Raw genomic sequence first — 15,564 nt, forward strand, 5'->3', positions numbered from 1 at the left:
GCTGCCTATTCATAAGGCAAGGTCTGACTGTGCTCTGTTCTGTTCTTTCCTATTCAGGAAGGAAGAGAACAAGCTGTCGTAAATCTTATGGAGAAACTTCCCGTGCAACTTGAATGAACATGAGAGGAAAAGGACCGAGCAGAAAGAACAAAATATTTCCTCACAGCTTGTATCTTCTGTATCTCCTCCCTTCCGCTGCTGCTAGGGGTACAAGTACCAAAATTCCTGAACTTATTCAAATTATTTGTAAAGAAAGGAAAGTTCTCAGGGTTCTCACTGGAGATTTTGATAAGATAGACTGGACAAGGCCCCAGATTATGCAGTCTTCATAAATATCAAAGGAGATTTAATGGTTGTATTATCTATTATATTTTCATATGATAAAGATTAGTTAGCTTTCTTTTTCAAGTAAGATAAATTAGATAGCTAGGTAGAGAGATAATGACATTCCTTTTGTACTGATTAAATTCATACTTGAAAATGTTAAAAAAAAAAACAAACTTAAACTCAGTGGTATAATATAATTTGAAAAGAAGAAGGAAGTTAATTGAATTATACAACTCAGCACTGGGCCTTTAGCCGAATGTCCACTGTGTCTCAAAATAACAGAAATGGGTAACTTTTCAAGTACAGTTTGCTCAATGTGTGAACTATTCACTAACTTAAACAATTGAGGCAGATTCAGTTTCACTGAGAACATTTTTGCTTATTTCCTGGATAATTATTCCTTCCATTATATAAGATCTAAATTTCTAAAAGATTAGTATGTGTGAAAACTGTACTCTCATTGTTTGGCCTGAATTGTTCTTATTGGCATGCTTGGGGTTCTTAGGCTTAAAGAACATTGGGCCTCATTAGGAAGTAAACCAGAAAAAATAAAAAATAATATAGCAACTAGATAAAAAATAAAAGCTTTTCATAGCAGCTTCTTGGTCAAGGCATAGTATTTGAGTGGTCAAAAAAATCTATCCTGATATTTGAATTTTCCACCATCATTGCAGTTTAACTTTTCTGTACAACAGACACACAGATACATTAAGTATTGAGATAAGTCTTCAAAGTGAACATATCTGGGTAACCATATTCATATTCCAAGACACAGAATAATATCAGTGCAAAAGCTCTCCTCTCCCATGCACTCTCTTCCATCAGTATTTCCCACAGTGAAAACCACAATTCTGATTTATAAAATTAAAGATTTGATTTCTGTTTTTTGATATTTCGATTAATGGAATGATGCAGACAGAGTCTTTAACTTTCTTTTTTACTCAACCTTATAATTGGGAGATTTACCCATGTTGCATCAGTTCATGTTTTTATCTCTATATAGTGTTCCCTTTCACTTTTCACTTTCATGCATTGGAGAAGGAAATGGCAACCCACTCCAGTGTTCCTGACTAGAGAATCCCAGGGATGGGGGAGCGTGGTGGGCTGCCGTCTATGGGGTCACACAGAGTCGGACACAACTGAAGTGATTTAGCAGCAGCAGCGGCAGCAGTGGAAATATACAAACATTTATTTGGTGTTGATGGGCATTTGAAGAGTTTCGTGTTTGGCTTTTAACAAATATTTCTGCTATGAACACTCTTGGTCATATTTTTGGTATGTATAAATAAACATTTCCAATGCATTTTCCTTGAGTTCAACCTAAGGATGAAATTGCTAGAAAATGTAATATCCACAGGTTTAAGCCATACCACCAAAAATTTTTTTAAATTAGTTGTGCTGATTAATAACTACAATAGCAGTGCATGAGAGATTTTGTTCCATATTCTTCATATCTGCCAAGTCGCTTCAGTGGTGTCCGACTCTGTGTGACCCCATAGATGGCAGCCCACCAGACTCCCCCATCCCTGGGATTCTCCAGGCAAGAACACTGGAGTGGGTTGCCATTTCCTTCTCCAAGGCATGAAAGTGAAAAGTGAAAGTGAAGTCACTCAGTCATGTCCGACTCTTAGAGACCCCATGGACTGCAGCCCACCAGGCTCCTCCATCCATGGAATTTTCCAGGCAAGAGTACCGGAGTGGGATGCCATTTAGTATTTAATGTAATGCCATCACAGTCATCTTGGTAAGTGTATATTATGCTGTAATTCTAATATATTTTCCCTGTAGACTAATGAAGTTCAATAACTTTTCATGAAAATTTATTATTTTAATATTCTTTTTGTGTGGTGTCTTTTCAAATTTTTGCTTATTTTTCAATGTCCTGTCTTTTTTTATTGATTTGAAAGATATTTGTATATTTCTGTGTGTGTGTACATATGTATATCTATCTATATATATATATACACATGTATGTATGTTTTATATTTATAGTATTGGTTTTATTTCTCAAGATAACCCTGAAGGTTCATATGATATCTCAATATGTGAATCATTATAAACTAACTGGCACTTTCAGTTCAGTTCAGTCACTCAGTCGTGTCCTACTCTTTGCGACTCCATGAATAGCAGCACGCCAGGCCTCCCTGTCCATCACCAACTCCCGGACTTCACTCAGATTCATGTCCATCGAGTCAGTGATGCCATCCAGCCATCTCATCCTCTGTCGTCACCTTCTCCTCCTGCCCCCAATCCCTCCAAGCATCAGAGTCTTTTCCAATGAGTCAACTCTTCTCATGAGGTGGCCAAAGTACTGGAGTTTCAGCTTTAGCATCATTCCTTCCAAAGAAATCCCAGGGCTGATCTCCTTCAGAATGGACTAGTTGGATCTCCTTGCAGTCCAAGGGACTCTCAAGAGTCTTCTCCAACACCACAGTTTAAAAGCATCACTTCTTCAGCCCTCAGCCTTCTTCACAGTCCAACTCTCACATCCATACATGACCACAGGAAAAACCATAGCCTTGACTAGACGGACCTTTGTTGGCAAAGTAATGTCTCTGCTTTTCAATATGCTCTCTAGGTTGGTCATAACTTTCCTTCCAAGGAGTAAGCATCTTTTAATTTCATGGCTGCAGTCACCATCTGTAGTGATTTTGGAGCCCAGAAAAATAAAGTCTGACACTGTTTCTACTGTTTCCCCATCTATTTGCCATGAAGTGATGGGACCAGATACCATGATCTTCGTTTTCTGCATGTTGAGCTTTAAGCCAACTTTTTCACTCTCCTCTTTCACTTTCATCAAGAGGCTTTTGAGTTCCTCTTCATTTTCTGCCATAAGGGTGGTATCATCTGCATATCTGAGGTTATTGATATTTCTCCCGGCAATCTTGATTCCAGCTTGTGTTTCTTCCAGTCCAGCGTTTCTCATGATGTACTCTGCACAGAAGTTAAATAAGCAGGGTGACAATATACAGCTTTGACGTACTCCTTTTCCTATTTGGAACCAGTCTGTTGTTCCATGTCTAGTTCTAACTGTTGCTTCCTGACCTGCATACAGATTTCTCAAGAGGCAGGTCAGGTGGTCTGGTATTCCTAACTGGCACTTTAGAAAATTTAAAACTATGAATATTTTTTTCTTTCCTCAAATGCCATCAAGTTCATGCTATAATCTTGATCTTGCTGTATTGGATCTATCAGGAATCCTCTGTTCCTTATTAATTCCTGAATATTCAGGAATTGAGAGGCAAGCCTCTCCCGGGGGCTGAGGAATCCAGTCATTTCCTTCGTTAGTTTTTCAATACGGTGATAAGTACCCTCTTCCTTCTTGTGAATCATACAGTAAAAGTGATTGTTTACAACTCTCTCTCTTTAATATGGATCGCCTATGTTTTGTAATCTGTAATTTTAATCTTTATCTTTGCTGAGAATAACTACCTTGTAAGACAGTATATATGCCCACACCATGTGGATTAAAACACCTTTGCTCCATCAGAGCTTTGGTCCCCTTTCTTGCTTTCTTTCTCTCTCTCTCTCTCAGGCTAATTCTTTGGAGTGCAGGGACCCATCGTGCTCATTCTCCTGCCCAGGCTTCTTAGACCCTCTGGTTAAGATGCATTGTGCCTTCACCCCCTAAAGAGGGCGCCAGGTGCCTTCGTGAGCGACATAAGCTCTGTGTCAAAGGGCTTTACTGGTTTTCTGCATAAACCAAGGAACATCAGCCTCTTTCTCTCTCTCTTTTACTTTCTTATCGTCGACTCAGGACCACCAGGTTCTGGTCCATTAAAGGACCTCAACACCACTAGAAGTTGAATTTTCCACCACCTTGGATCTAGTTGGATCTAACCAATTTTCGTCATATTCTATGGCAATGCCATTCTTTTAAAGGCTGTACCATGCCCACTTCTCTCCTGAAATTCTTAATATAATGTACATTACAGGTTTTCCTAGTGGCTTAGATGTTAAAGAATCTGCTTCCAATGATGGAGACCTGGGTTTGATCCCTGGGTTGGGAAGATTTGCTAGAGAAGGAAACGGCTACCAACTCCAGAATTCTGTCCCGGAGAATCCCTATGGACAGAGAAGCCTGGCGGGCTACTGTCCATAGGGTTGCAAAGAGTCAGACACAACTGAGCAACTAAGCATACACAATGTACATTACAGGGTCTTAGATTTTCTGAGATCTTGAAGAACCAGGCCTGTTTAAATGATGAAGATTTTAGGTTGTAATTGCTGAAAGCATTCCTGTCTCTAATAAATTACTAAGAACCTATCTGGCAATGACTTAGGAGATTTAGAACTTGAGAGAAATACTTTGGAGTATGAACCTTTATTTCTCAAGGGCAAGAAAGTTTTATTTTGCTATTTAGTTTCTTTGGATTCGAGGTTGCAATGGGATTTAACTTTTAACTTATTTAGAAATTTAATAAAGGAAGTGAGACTGTAGTCAAATTTGGAATACCTTATGTTATTGCTGTTGTGCAGTTGCTCAGTCGTGTTTAACTTTTTGTGACCCCAAGGACTGTAGCACACCAGGCTCCTCTGTCCTCTACTATCTCCTGGAGTTTATGCACATTCTTGTCCCTTGAGTTGGTAATGCTATCTAACCATCTCATTCAGGGTTGATTTCCTTTAGGATTGACTTGTTTGATTTCCTTGAAGTCCAAGGGACTCTCAAGTGTCTTCCCCAGCACCACAATTTGAAAGCATCAATTCTTTGGCACCCAGTCTTCTTTACAGCCCAACTCTCATATACATACATGACTAGAAAAACCATAGCTTTGACTAGGCAGAGCTTTGTCAGCAAAATGATGTCTCTGCTTTTTAATATGCTGTCTAGGTTTGTCATAGCTTTCCTTCTTTAGCATTTACTTATTAGAATTTTTTGCATTTTATCTTAATTATGTCATATAATTTCATTGCAGAATCTGTGATTAATCTATTTTATTCCATATGGCTGGACATAATTTGACTGATAAACAGAATAGGAGATAAACTGTAGAATGACCTTTCAGTTGACTTAATTGATATGTTGTTTTAAGCCATTTTCCTGTTTGTTTGTTTTAATGGGCAAAATCTAACTACTCACAGTCCTGGAAGAATAAACTGATCTTGGAGAAATGACCTTGCAAACTGGTATCAAGACAGTCCTGGATTAAACTATTGAGTCATCCCTCAAGGGAAATGAACTTATCCTTAGTCCATCACAGTTACATGGTTAAACCCAGTGAATAAAGAGAACAAATACTAGAAGAGTATTAGAAGAAATCAGAGATTATCATGGTAGCCTTGAAATATCCTGATGATTTCCAGAAAAAATGCTGGAGAAATTTAAGGGCAATTAAAGTTTCTGTAGAGTTGTTGCTGTTCAGTCGCTCAGTCATGTCCAACTCTTGATGACTCCATAGACTGCAGCACACCAGGCTTCCCTGTTCTTCACCATCTCCTAGAGCTTGCTCAAACTCATGTCCATTGAGTCAATGATGCCATCCAACCATCTCATCCTCTATCATCCCATTCTCATCCTGCCTTCAATCTTTCCCAGTATCAGGGTCTTTTCTAATGAATCAATTCTTTACATCAGGTGGCCAAAGTATTGGAGCTTCAGCTTCAGCATTAGTCCTTCCAATGAATATTCAGGATTGATTTCCTTTAGGATTAAAAGGTTTGTTCTCCTTGCAGTCCAAGGGACTCTCAAGAGTTTTCTCCAACACCACAGCTCAAAAGCAGTTCTGTAGGGTAAATGAAGAGAAAATAAAAATAGTTTTTCCATAGTGAGTCGGACATGACTTAGTGACCGAACAACAGCAGTGTATGTATGACTCTATCTTTACCCTTATATTTTTTTGACCTAAATGAGCTTAATCGATAATTAAGGTTTTCATTGTATTATTTTTAACTTAAATAAAAATAACTACTAGTTTTGAATGACATGCAAAGTGGTAGGCACCTCCTACTTCACAAGAAATAATGAAGTTATTTTAAATGAACTGATTTTCCTCTCCCTACTTTGGAGACTGTATGTGTAAAATGTATGAAGTCAAGTGTCTGTTTGTTTTTGAATGATTAATGCAATAATTTACTTTTGAAAATAAGACGCTGATTATTGTGTGCAATTAAGTGGTAAAGTAGAATTTTGTGACTGGAATTTGGCTTTTGAAGTGTTTTGTTTGGACAGCAGAATTTTCAGTGCTTTTATTGGTGGGTTTTGTGTGATCTTCACTTTTTAAAGAATTAATATCTTTAGCTGGGACATATAATCTCCAGTTCCACATAAGCCCACCTACAGTCTCGTGTTGATTTATGTATTTATGTGATGTGGCAAAGGCCCTAAAAGCATTTTAGTTTTCACTTGTCCAGAAAAGTGTCATCTAAATTCTTTTCTAAGATACATGGTTTCCCTCAAAGCAATATTTTCTATTTGCACAATTTGGTGTCAGAATTAATCTGGTATTTGAAGCTAAAATCTATGATTTTGTTAAGCTATCCAGTCTTCTCTGTTATCATTAAACACACACCCATACACACAAATATAAAACAAATAACAAATTGCAAAACAGCAAGATGCAGAAGTAAAATGAATTTAGTCTTTAGATAAAAAAACAACCCCCAGGTTAGCATCTGGATGTTCTCAGTTAATAACTACAAGACCTTGGGCATCATGACTTATTGAGTGGAGCAGATTTTAAACAGTGAATTTAAATTAAATCTTTCTTACTTTACCTTTTCATAGCCCTGAAAGATCTGATGTCCTACAGTGAAAACTGAAGATATATGAAGACCCTACTCAGTGATTAATGCCTATCTTATGGGTGTTTTAAATAACATGGTTCTTTAACAATGGTTACCAGTGGGGAGAAGAAAGGGAGGAGGGACAGTATAGGTATAGAAGGAAGTTTTGTTAAGATATTATATGAAATGTTATTTTGATGCTTTCAAACTGTGGTTCTGGAGAAGACTCTTGAGAGTCCCTTGGACTGCAAGATCAAACCAGCCAATCCTAAAGGAAATCAACACTGAACACTCAATGGAAGGACCAACGCTGAAGCTGAAGCTCCAATACTTCAGCCACATGATGAGAACAGCCAACTCATTGGGACACTGATGCTGGGAAAGACTGAAGGCAGAATGAGAAGAGGGTGACATGGGATGAGATGATTGGATGGCAGCACCAATTCAATGGACATGAACTAAGGTAAGTCAGGGTATACATAAGGTATACATATACATTTTTTTTCCTTATTTTTTTCATAATCCTTAATAGAAAATTATGTCCAAATTATTTTTGAAAAAAATTGAATCAATGGGTGAAATATACTGAGAATATTGCCTTATAATTGTTCTATAAAATTTATCTGTCATATGTATACCAAGGAGTACAAAATTAAATATGATTAATCTGACATAAATACTTAAAACACACACAAAAAAGAAAGAAAAAAAAAGCAGAGCAAACATAGCCATGCCTAGAACTGGGAGGCAATTATGATCTACCTTAGATAACACCTCACTTTGTAACTGTCTTAATTCTGCCCCATTCAGCTATTACAGATGTGTTTAGTTCAAAGCATTTACCCAGTGAAATTTCCCAGATAGTGAGAACATTCTGACATGAGGTAATAATGACATACTAGGTGACGTGGTTGCCAGGAAAACAACACTGTTCAAGCCAACATTGACACTCACATGGATCCTGCAAAGGTTAATGGAAGTCAAAGAAATAAACAAGAGTCTTATTTTAAGCTAAAATAATGGCTTGTTTATTATAGATGAAATAATTCTTTGATTTTGAAAGCCAATAAGACAAGTTGGCTATTCTTTCTCCTGAAGTGAGCACAATCATATGTTCATATGAACACAAGCATAGGAAGTGAACATAATACAATGTCACTCAAGAGATACGAATGAATTTCAAACTAAAACCACACATATTTTTCATTTTGTCCTGATTTTTAAAGACCATGCAAATTTATTTACAAAGTCATCATACAGTTCAATAAAGGTTTTTTGTAAAAATTCTAAAATGAAAAAAATTTCTTTTTTCTTCTTTCCCTTCTCAAATTTCCTTTCTCCCACAATAACAGTGTATTTTCTTCCCTTCTATCTCATTATATATATGTTGGAAAAAATTCCAATAACTTTACTATATGTCCAGATAATTTTGAATTTAGAATCAGTGCATGAAAATCCTACAGATGTGTTCTGTCCTGTGGTTTGGGCTTCCTCATGGCATGGTGACTTCAGTGAAGTTTGACTTATTCCCAGAAACTCAGGGCTCTAAGAACAAGTGTCCTAGAGAACAAGATGACTGTTATATCATATTATGATCTAGCATTAGAAGTTAAAAAGTATCATTTCTCACATATTCTTTTAATTAAAGCAGGCACAAGTTTATCCATACTCAAGGAGAGGTGACAAAGACCCCTTTCATTGAGAGGGGCATTAAACATTTTACAACCATGTTTTTATTAAAACCACCACAATAGTGCTAATGACGAGTATTTAAACAGAATTTCCTATTACAGCTGAAATCTTATTTGCCCTTAGTTTTATTCATTGGAATAAAATATATCATTTAATTTTAATTTTTACTATTTTTTTTCCCTATTGGTTTGGTGGTTTAGTCTCTAAGTCATTTTCAACTTTGTGACCCCATGGACTGTAGCCCGCCAGACTCCTCTGTCCATGGGATTCTCCAGGCGAGAATACTGGAGTGGCTTGCCATTTCCTTTTCCATTGTCCCTGTAAAAGAAGGACTGTGGGACCTCTACAAAGGGTATAGATTTCTCCTATGTTTCCTATCTAGTATGCTATGATGTATGAGGTAAACTGTCCTAAGAGAGAGGTATTTGCAAGTAGCTGTAAGACAGCTGATTTTTGTGGTCAATAAAGGAAACACAAAGTCCCGGTTAAAGTATTAGGTGTCTGGTGCAAACACAGGGACAAGAGAGCCAGCCTGTTATAACTGAAATGAGAAAAAAACAAACAAAAAAATTAAACAGCTAGAGAATGCCACAAAGTGAAAACTATCCTTCGCTGCTCAGCTCCACCCTCTTCATTGTCTGCTAGCCTGGGTTTTCATGGTGATATAATTCCTTATTTTTCATTCCTCATCTGTCCCCCAAGATCTGCATCCTTCCTCTTAGTCTTACTTTAGTTGGAAGAAATATATTCCTGGCTATTACCTGCTTACAAGCTTTAGAAAGCCATACTGGTCATTGTCTACCTGTACCTCTCTATGGAGTAAGGAGTCCAGGGAACCAGGAAATCTGTCCTTCCTTCTTGACTATGTTTTCATAATCCCCAATCCTGGAGTGGGCTAGTGGGAGCCCTAACCTACTCCCATATCTAAGAAGTTTTCTTTCCAGGTCGTTCCTTCTCAGGGCAGACCTCTCTCTATTGCAGGCATGTGTAACCCTAGGCTTGAAAGATGGTCAAGTGGTGACTTTTTGTTTGGAAGAGGGGTGTGGACAAGAACTTAAGATTGTGGCTTAGTTTGTCTAAATACATTTATATGAGATCCTTTTGGGTGGTAAATGGAGCTAGGTTGGACTCTGGGCCAAGAATTTCATTTGTGCTCTTGTCCTGAACTTGAAAATGTTAGAAGTGGGCCAGTTCCAGCTTGTTTTTTATTTGTTAAAAATAAAAAATAGTAACATAAAATGGTTCTCCTTCCTATTCTCTCTTAAGACACACTGACATTTTGACCTATTTTTCTGAGACATGAGTCAGTAAATGTAAATATATTTGACAAAATAAATATGTCAATATATTTCAGCCTATATGTGTTATTATTTGTTTGAATAAAAGTTACAGGATGTACAATCATCAATAGGGGCTCTTACCAGATTTGATACTACAAGTTGGAACACTGATTACACATTCCAGAGGGTTATTGTTTACAGTGATTAAGACATATAGGATATTTTGTCATGTACAATATTTTGTGAACCTAATTGTTTCTAGGAAAAGTGTTTTGTCTAGACTGAGAACAGGTCAAACTATAGAACAGGTAACACTGGAAAATATCTTCCAAAATATATAATCTACAAATGAATTTTTTTAACTCCAGTTAGTTTAGAAATGGTCAATTACACTGAAATAGCAAGACAAGTTGACCCCTTAAAATTCTCCTGATTAAAACAGTACCATTCATTAAAAAAAAAAAAAAAAATTATTTATTTATTTTTGTTTGTGTTGAGTTTTCATTGCTGTGTGGGCTTTTCTCTAGCTGCAGTCAACAGGGACCACTCTAGTTATAGTACATGGGCTTCTCATTGTGGTGGCTGCTCCTTTGTGGAACACGGGCTCTAATCTAGGGTGCACAGGCTTCAGTAGTTGTGGTGCAAGGGATTAGTTGCCTCGTGGAATGTGGGATCTTCCTGGATCAGGGATTGAACCCATGTCTCCTGCATTGGCAGGCAGATTCTTTACAACTGAGGCACCAGGGGAGCCCAGTACTATTCATCTTGAATTCATCTTTGTAGAAAAATTCTTCAGAAGACTAGAGTATACAAATGGAGAAAGAAATAATGATATTCAGGTTAAGCCAGCTCATTTAGGTTTGGTTTCTGAGATCTGTGGGATTCCTTTATGAGAGTCAAAATACTGAGAACTGAATACTTAAAGCTTGTATAAATGTTATTGTCATTGCTTATGATAATAATCAGTTTTTATTAAATTGTTAACTTATCTTTGTGTCATCCTAAATCATATACTTCTTGCAAAATGCTAGAGCTTAGTTTGAGCGATAAAACTTGTTGATACAAGATGATGAGAGAAAGATAATGGGTTTATGTTTAGGAAATTTCAGGGCAATGTTAAGTTGTAAAAGAAAGTGCTTTCTCCTTATCCATACTGAAAGTAATGATGACTAATATCTACTTCCACTATTGTCACAGGGCATATGATGTAACTTTTCACTTTTACAATTGATTTTAACTGAATCTCTTTAGTACTCCAGAACCTATTCCAAGGCGATTGGACTTCATATCTTCGCTCAACAGTTCCTTGAGAATCCTGAATAAATTTGGACACCTTTACCTGCTACCAGGATGATGAGTAAGAACCTTAACCATAATGTGTATGTCTCATTTGGCCCCTTGATGGATAAGAAGTCTTACTCAAAGTGCTGATAAATAGCACTAATGTGTATAGTCATTTTATATTATCACGAAGCTCTCACAAAATTGAACCTGGGTATGAAGAAGGAATTCATAGGGCCTGGACTCCATCTTAGGCCTGTTCATGCTGATCATGCTCAGCCACCTTTCCAATGGACTCTGAATTCTGTGTTTAGTGCCTATGAAAACAACAACAGAAGGATAAGACCCCCTCCAGACCGGGGAACCTTGAAGATCGTATCTAGGTTACTCATCGCCTAAGAGAAAACATACACTAATCACCCCTCCCTCCAGACAGGCCATAAATTTTTCTGTGTCTATTGGAGTGTAATCTTGGGCTTAGTGATTATTGGCTAATTGTTTGACTGTTTGAGCACATGAGCACATAGCACGTGAATGATGGGGTTATTGGGATTGTATTTTCTTTGGTTTATGTAAGTCTCAAGGAATTTGGAGTGGTGGGTTCAGACACGTACACATGGGGTATAAAAGATTTTCCCAAATGCTGGTCGGGGTCCTTGGCTAAGATGAGACTCGGCCTTGGGCCCGCCGGTGTAATAAACTGCACTCCACTATCTGCATTGGCCTTCTGAGTGAGTTTGTTTTCCGGAACGCATGGCTACAACAGGTAGACTACACATAAAGGCCATATAAATTTAATGGACACATGTTTGAGTTCACTAAATGTACCATTTAGTATATCTCAATAATCTGAATTGCAAGAATGCATGCTTAGTTGTGGTCAACTCTGCAACTCTATGGACTCCAGCTTGCCAGGCTCCTTTGTCCATGAAATTTTCCGGGCAAGAATACTGGAGCAGGTTGCCATTTCCTCCTCCAGTGGATCTTCCTGATCCAGGGATCAAACCCTCAGTCTCTTGTGTCTCCTGAATTGGCAGGTGAATTCTTTATCAATGCACCACCTGGGAATAACCTGAATAGTGTGGATTAAAACATTGTAAAAAAAAGGAAGACCAGAAAGGGAGATTAAATAGTAAGAAAGAAAGAGCAATATGAAATGATTTCATAGAAGAGAGTAGTGACAGAAAGGAAAATACAAAAAGATATCTGGGCTCATAGACATGAGCTTCAATTTGAAGTGAGGCCAGGTAGGTACCATGGTAGTGTTGAATTCTCTGGCCTTGTGTAGGCACAAAATAGATGAAGTGTTGAATTTAACTATGGTTAGGATTTTGCAAAATAAGTAAGATGGGGGTAAGAGAGGCAACAAAATTTAGTGAGTTAAAAAGGGGGTAATTAGAATGAAGTGCTTATGTGTAGGATATGACTATTAAAAATCATAAATTAAGCAATAACTAACATAGATTATTTTCTTTGTGCCAAGCAATGGGCTGATCTTGTATAATTTCATTTAATCTTACATATTTTCTTTTAAATATTACCATTGTTAACTCCACTTTATAAGTAGAGAAACTAAGCTATTAAATACTGTAAATAAGATAATTCATTCATTTAGCTATTAAATAAAACAGTCATAAAATCTACAAGAAATAAAACTAGGATAAAATCAAGACTAGGTAAAGTTTTAAAATAAATAAATAAGTACAATATATGCGGGTTGATCACTCACCTAGAGCCAGACATCCTGGAATGTGAAGTCAGGGGGGCTTTAGAAAGCATCACTACAAACAAAGCTAGTGGAGGTGATGGAATTCCAGTTGAGCTATTTCAAATCCTGAAAGACGATGCTGTGAAAGTGCTCCACTCAATATGCCAGCAAATTTGGAAAACTCAGCAGTGGTCACAGGACTGGAAAAGATCAGTTTTCATTCCAATCCCAAAGAAAGGCAATGCCAAAGAATGCTCAAACTACCACACAATTGTACTCATCTCACATGCTAGTAAAGGAATGCTCAAAATTCTCCAAGCCAGGCTTCAGCAGCAAGTGAACGGTGAACTTCCTGATGTTCAAGCTGGTTTTAGAAAAGGCAGAGGAACCAGAGATCAAATTGCCAACATCCACTGGATCATCAAAAAAGCAAGAGAGTTCCAGAAAAACATTGATTTCTGCTTTATTGACTATGCCAAAGCCTTTGACTGTGTGGACAACAGTAAACTGTGGAAAATTCTGAAAGAGATGGGAATACAAGACCACCTGACCTGCCTCTTTAGAAACCTATATGCAGATCAGGAAGCAATAGTTAGAACTGGACATGGAACAACAGCCTGGTTCCAAATAGGAAAAGGAGTATGTCAAGGCTGTATATTGTCACCCTGCTTATTTAACTTATATGCAGAGCACTTCATGAGAAACGCTGGGCTAGAATAAGCACAAGCTGGAATCAAGATTGCTGGGAGAAATATCAATAACCTCAGATATGCAGATGACACCACCCTTATGGCAGAAAGTGAAGAGGAAATAAAAAGCCTCTTGATGAAAGTGAAAGAGGAGAGTGAAAAAGTTGGCTTAAAGCTCAACATTCAGAAAACGAAGATCATGGCATCTGGTCCCATAACTTCATGGCAGATAGATGGGGAAACAGTGGAAACAGTGTCAGACTTTATTTTTTTGTGCTTCAGAATCACTGCAGATGGTGATTGCAGCCATGAAATTAAAAGATGCTTACTCCTTGGAAGGAAAGTTATGACCAACCTAGATAGCATACTAAAAAACAGAGATATTACTTTGCCAACAAAGGTCCATCTAGTCAAGGCTATGGTTTTTCCAGTGGTCGTGAATGGATGTGAGAGCTGGACTGTCAAGAAAGCTGAGCACTGAAGAACTGATGCTTTTGAACTGTGGTGTTGGAGAAGACTCTTTCGAGTTCCTTGGACTGAAAGGAGATCCAACCAGTCCATTCTAAAGGAGATCAGTCCTGGGTGTTCATTGGAGGGACTGATGCTGAGGCTGAAACTCCAGTACTTTGGCCACCTCATGTGAAGAGTTGACTCTTTGGAAAAGACCCTGATGCTGGGAGGGATTGGGGGCAGGAAGAGAAGGGGACCAAAGAAGATGAGATGGCTGGATGGCATCACTGACTCGATGGACATGAATCTGGGTGAACTCCGGGAGTTGGTGATGGACAGGGAGCCCTGGCATGCTGTGATTCATGCGGTCGCAAAGAGTCAGACACGACTGAGTGACTGAACTGAACTGATGGGGGTTGGAAAGACATGTTATAAGAAGTGTAAAAAATAGGAATTATAGCAATATTTAGAATAAAAACTTTTTTTTGGAACCAATCAATGTTTATTTAGAGAATTTGAAGAAAACAGGCAGCCTGATCATCTTGAGTAAGTTGATCCAAAATAACACTTTTGGATATTTACTCTATTCATAAAGGAAGGTGTAGGGAAAGAGCAAATTAGCCAAGTTGGTGTGGTCAGGCTCTCTCACCCCATGGCCTCTCACTCTTTCCCCACATTTTACAAATAATGATTTTGTAACAACTGAGATCACTTATAGCCACTGCACATGCATGTCACGAGGTACTCACTGGGTCACAGGTTGTGAGCAGTACGCATATGTGAGGTCCACCTAGAAAGCGGTGGCATTTTACTGCTGTGTCATGGGTGTGCCATTGGGTCAACCATGAGAGGAGAGAATACAGCATGTCTGCTGCTAGGGATGGTATGACAGTCAGGAGAGAATACTGCTATGGCTGCTGTGCCACCCAGGAGAGAATAAATGTGCCTGCAGTTCAAATGGTTCCTCCAGTATCCTTCCAGCCTCATAGCTCGCACCTTGTGATCCCTGGGTTCAGCAAACAGGGAAGACAGTGAGAACAGCAAGACAATTGGCATCACGAACAGCATGATCAGTGATAAAGAAGGTCACATTCACTTCAGTTCAGTTCAATCACTCAGTCATGTCCGGCTCATTGTGATCCCATGGACTGCAGCATGCCAGGCTTCCCTGTCCACCACCAACTCCCAGAGCCTACTGAAACTCAAGTTCATCATGTAGGTGATGCCATCCAACCATGACATCCTCTGTTGTCTCCTTCTCCTGCCTTCAATCTGTCCCAGCATCAGGGTCTTTTCCAACAAGTCAGTTCTTCGCCTCTGCTGCTGCTACTGCTGCTAAGTTGCTTCAGTCGTGTCCAACTCTGTGCGACCCCATAGACGGCAGCCCACCAGGCTTCCCCGTCCCTGGGAT

At 38.4% G+C, this 15,564-nt stretch overlaps 1 protein-coding gene and 1 long non-coding RNA gene across 4 annotated transcripts in view; both read left to right on the forward strand.

The window, feature by feature from the left end:
- Positions 1-924, forward strand: part of SULT1B1 (sulfotransferase family 1B member 1) — a 50,169-nt gene extending 49,245 nt beyond the window's left edge. For 2 of the 3 annotated variants that reach the window (XM_086405506.1, XM_086405507.1), the window contains one exon: positions 58-924. Coding sequence is in view for 1 of the 3 variants with exons in the window: in XM_086405508.1 (XP_086261634.1) it covers positions 58-113 (56 nt within the window). In the remaining 2 variants the exon portion in view is untranslated. The remainder of the gene's footprint in view (positions 1-57) is intronic. The other variant, XM_086405508.1, reaches the window with a different exon arrangement.
- A 6,320-nt stretch (positions 925-7,244) lies between these two features.
- Positions 7,245-11,764, forward strand: LOC147370536 (uncharacterized). Its single transcript, XR_015165346.1, has 2 exons — positions 7,245-7,516; positions 11,277-11,764. It is a non-coding gene; the product is annotated as an uncharacterized LOC147370536 (long non-coding RNA).
- Positions 11,765-15,564: the final 3,800 nt, after the last annotated feature.

The sequence above is a fragment of the Bos grunniens genome, chromosome 6 (genome assembly GCF_055505025.1).
Source record: "Bos grunniens cultivar Pamir isolate PY7600 chromosome 6, Bosgru_T2T1.0, whole genome shotgun sequence".
Taxonomy (NCBI): Eukaryota; Metazoa; Chordata; class Mammalia; order Artiodactyla; family Bovidae; genus Bos; species Bos grunniens.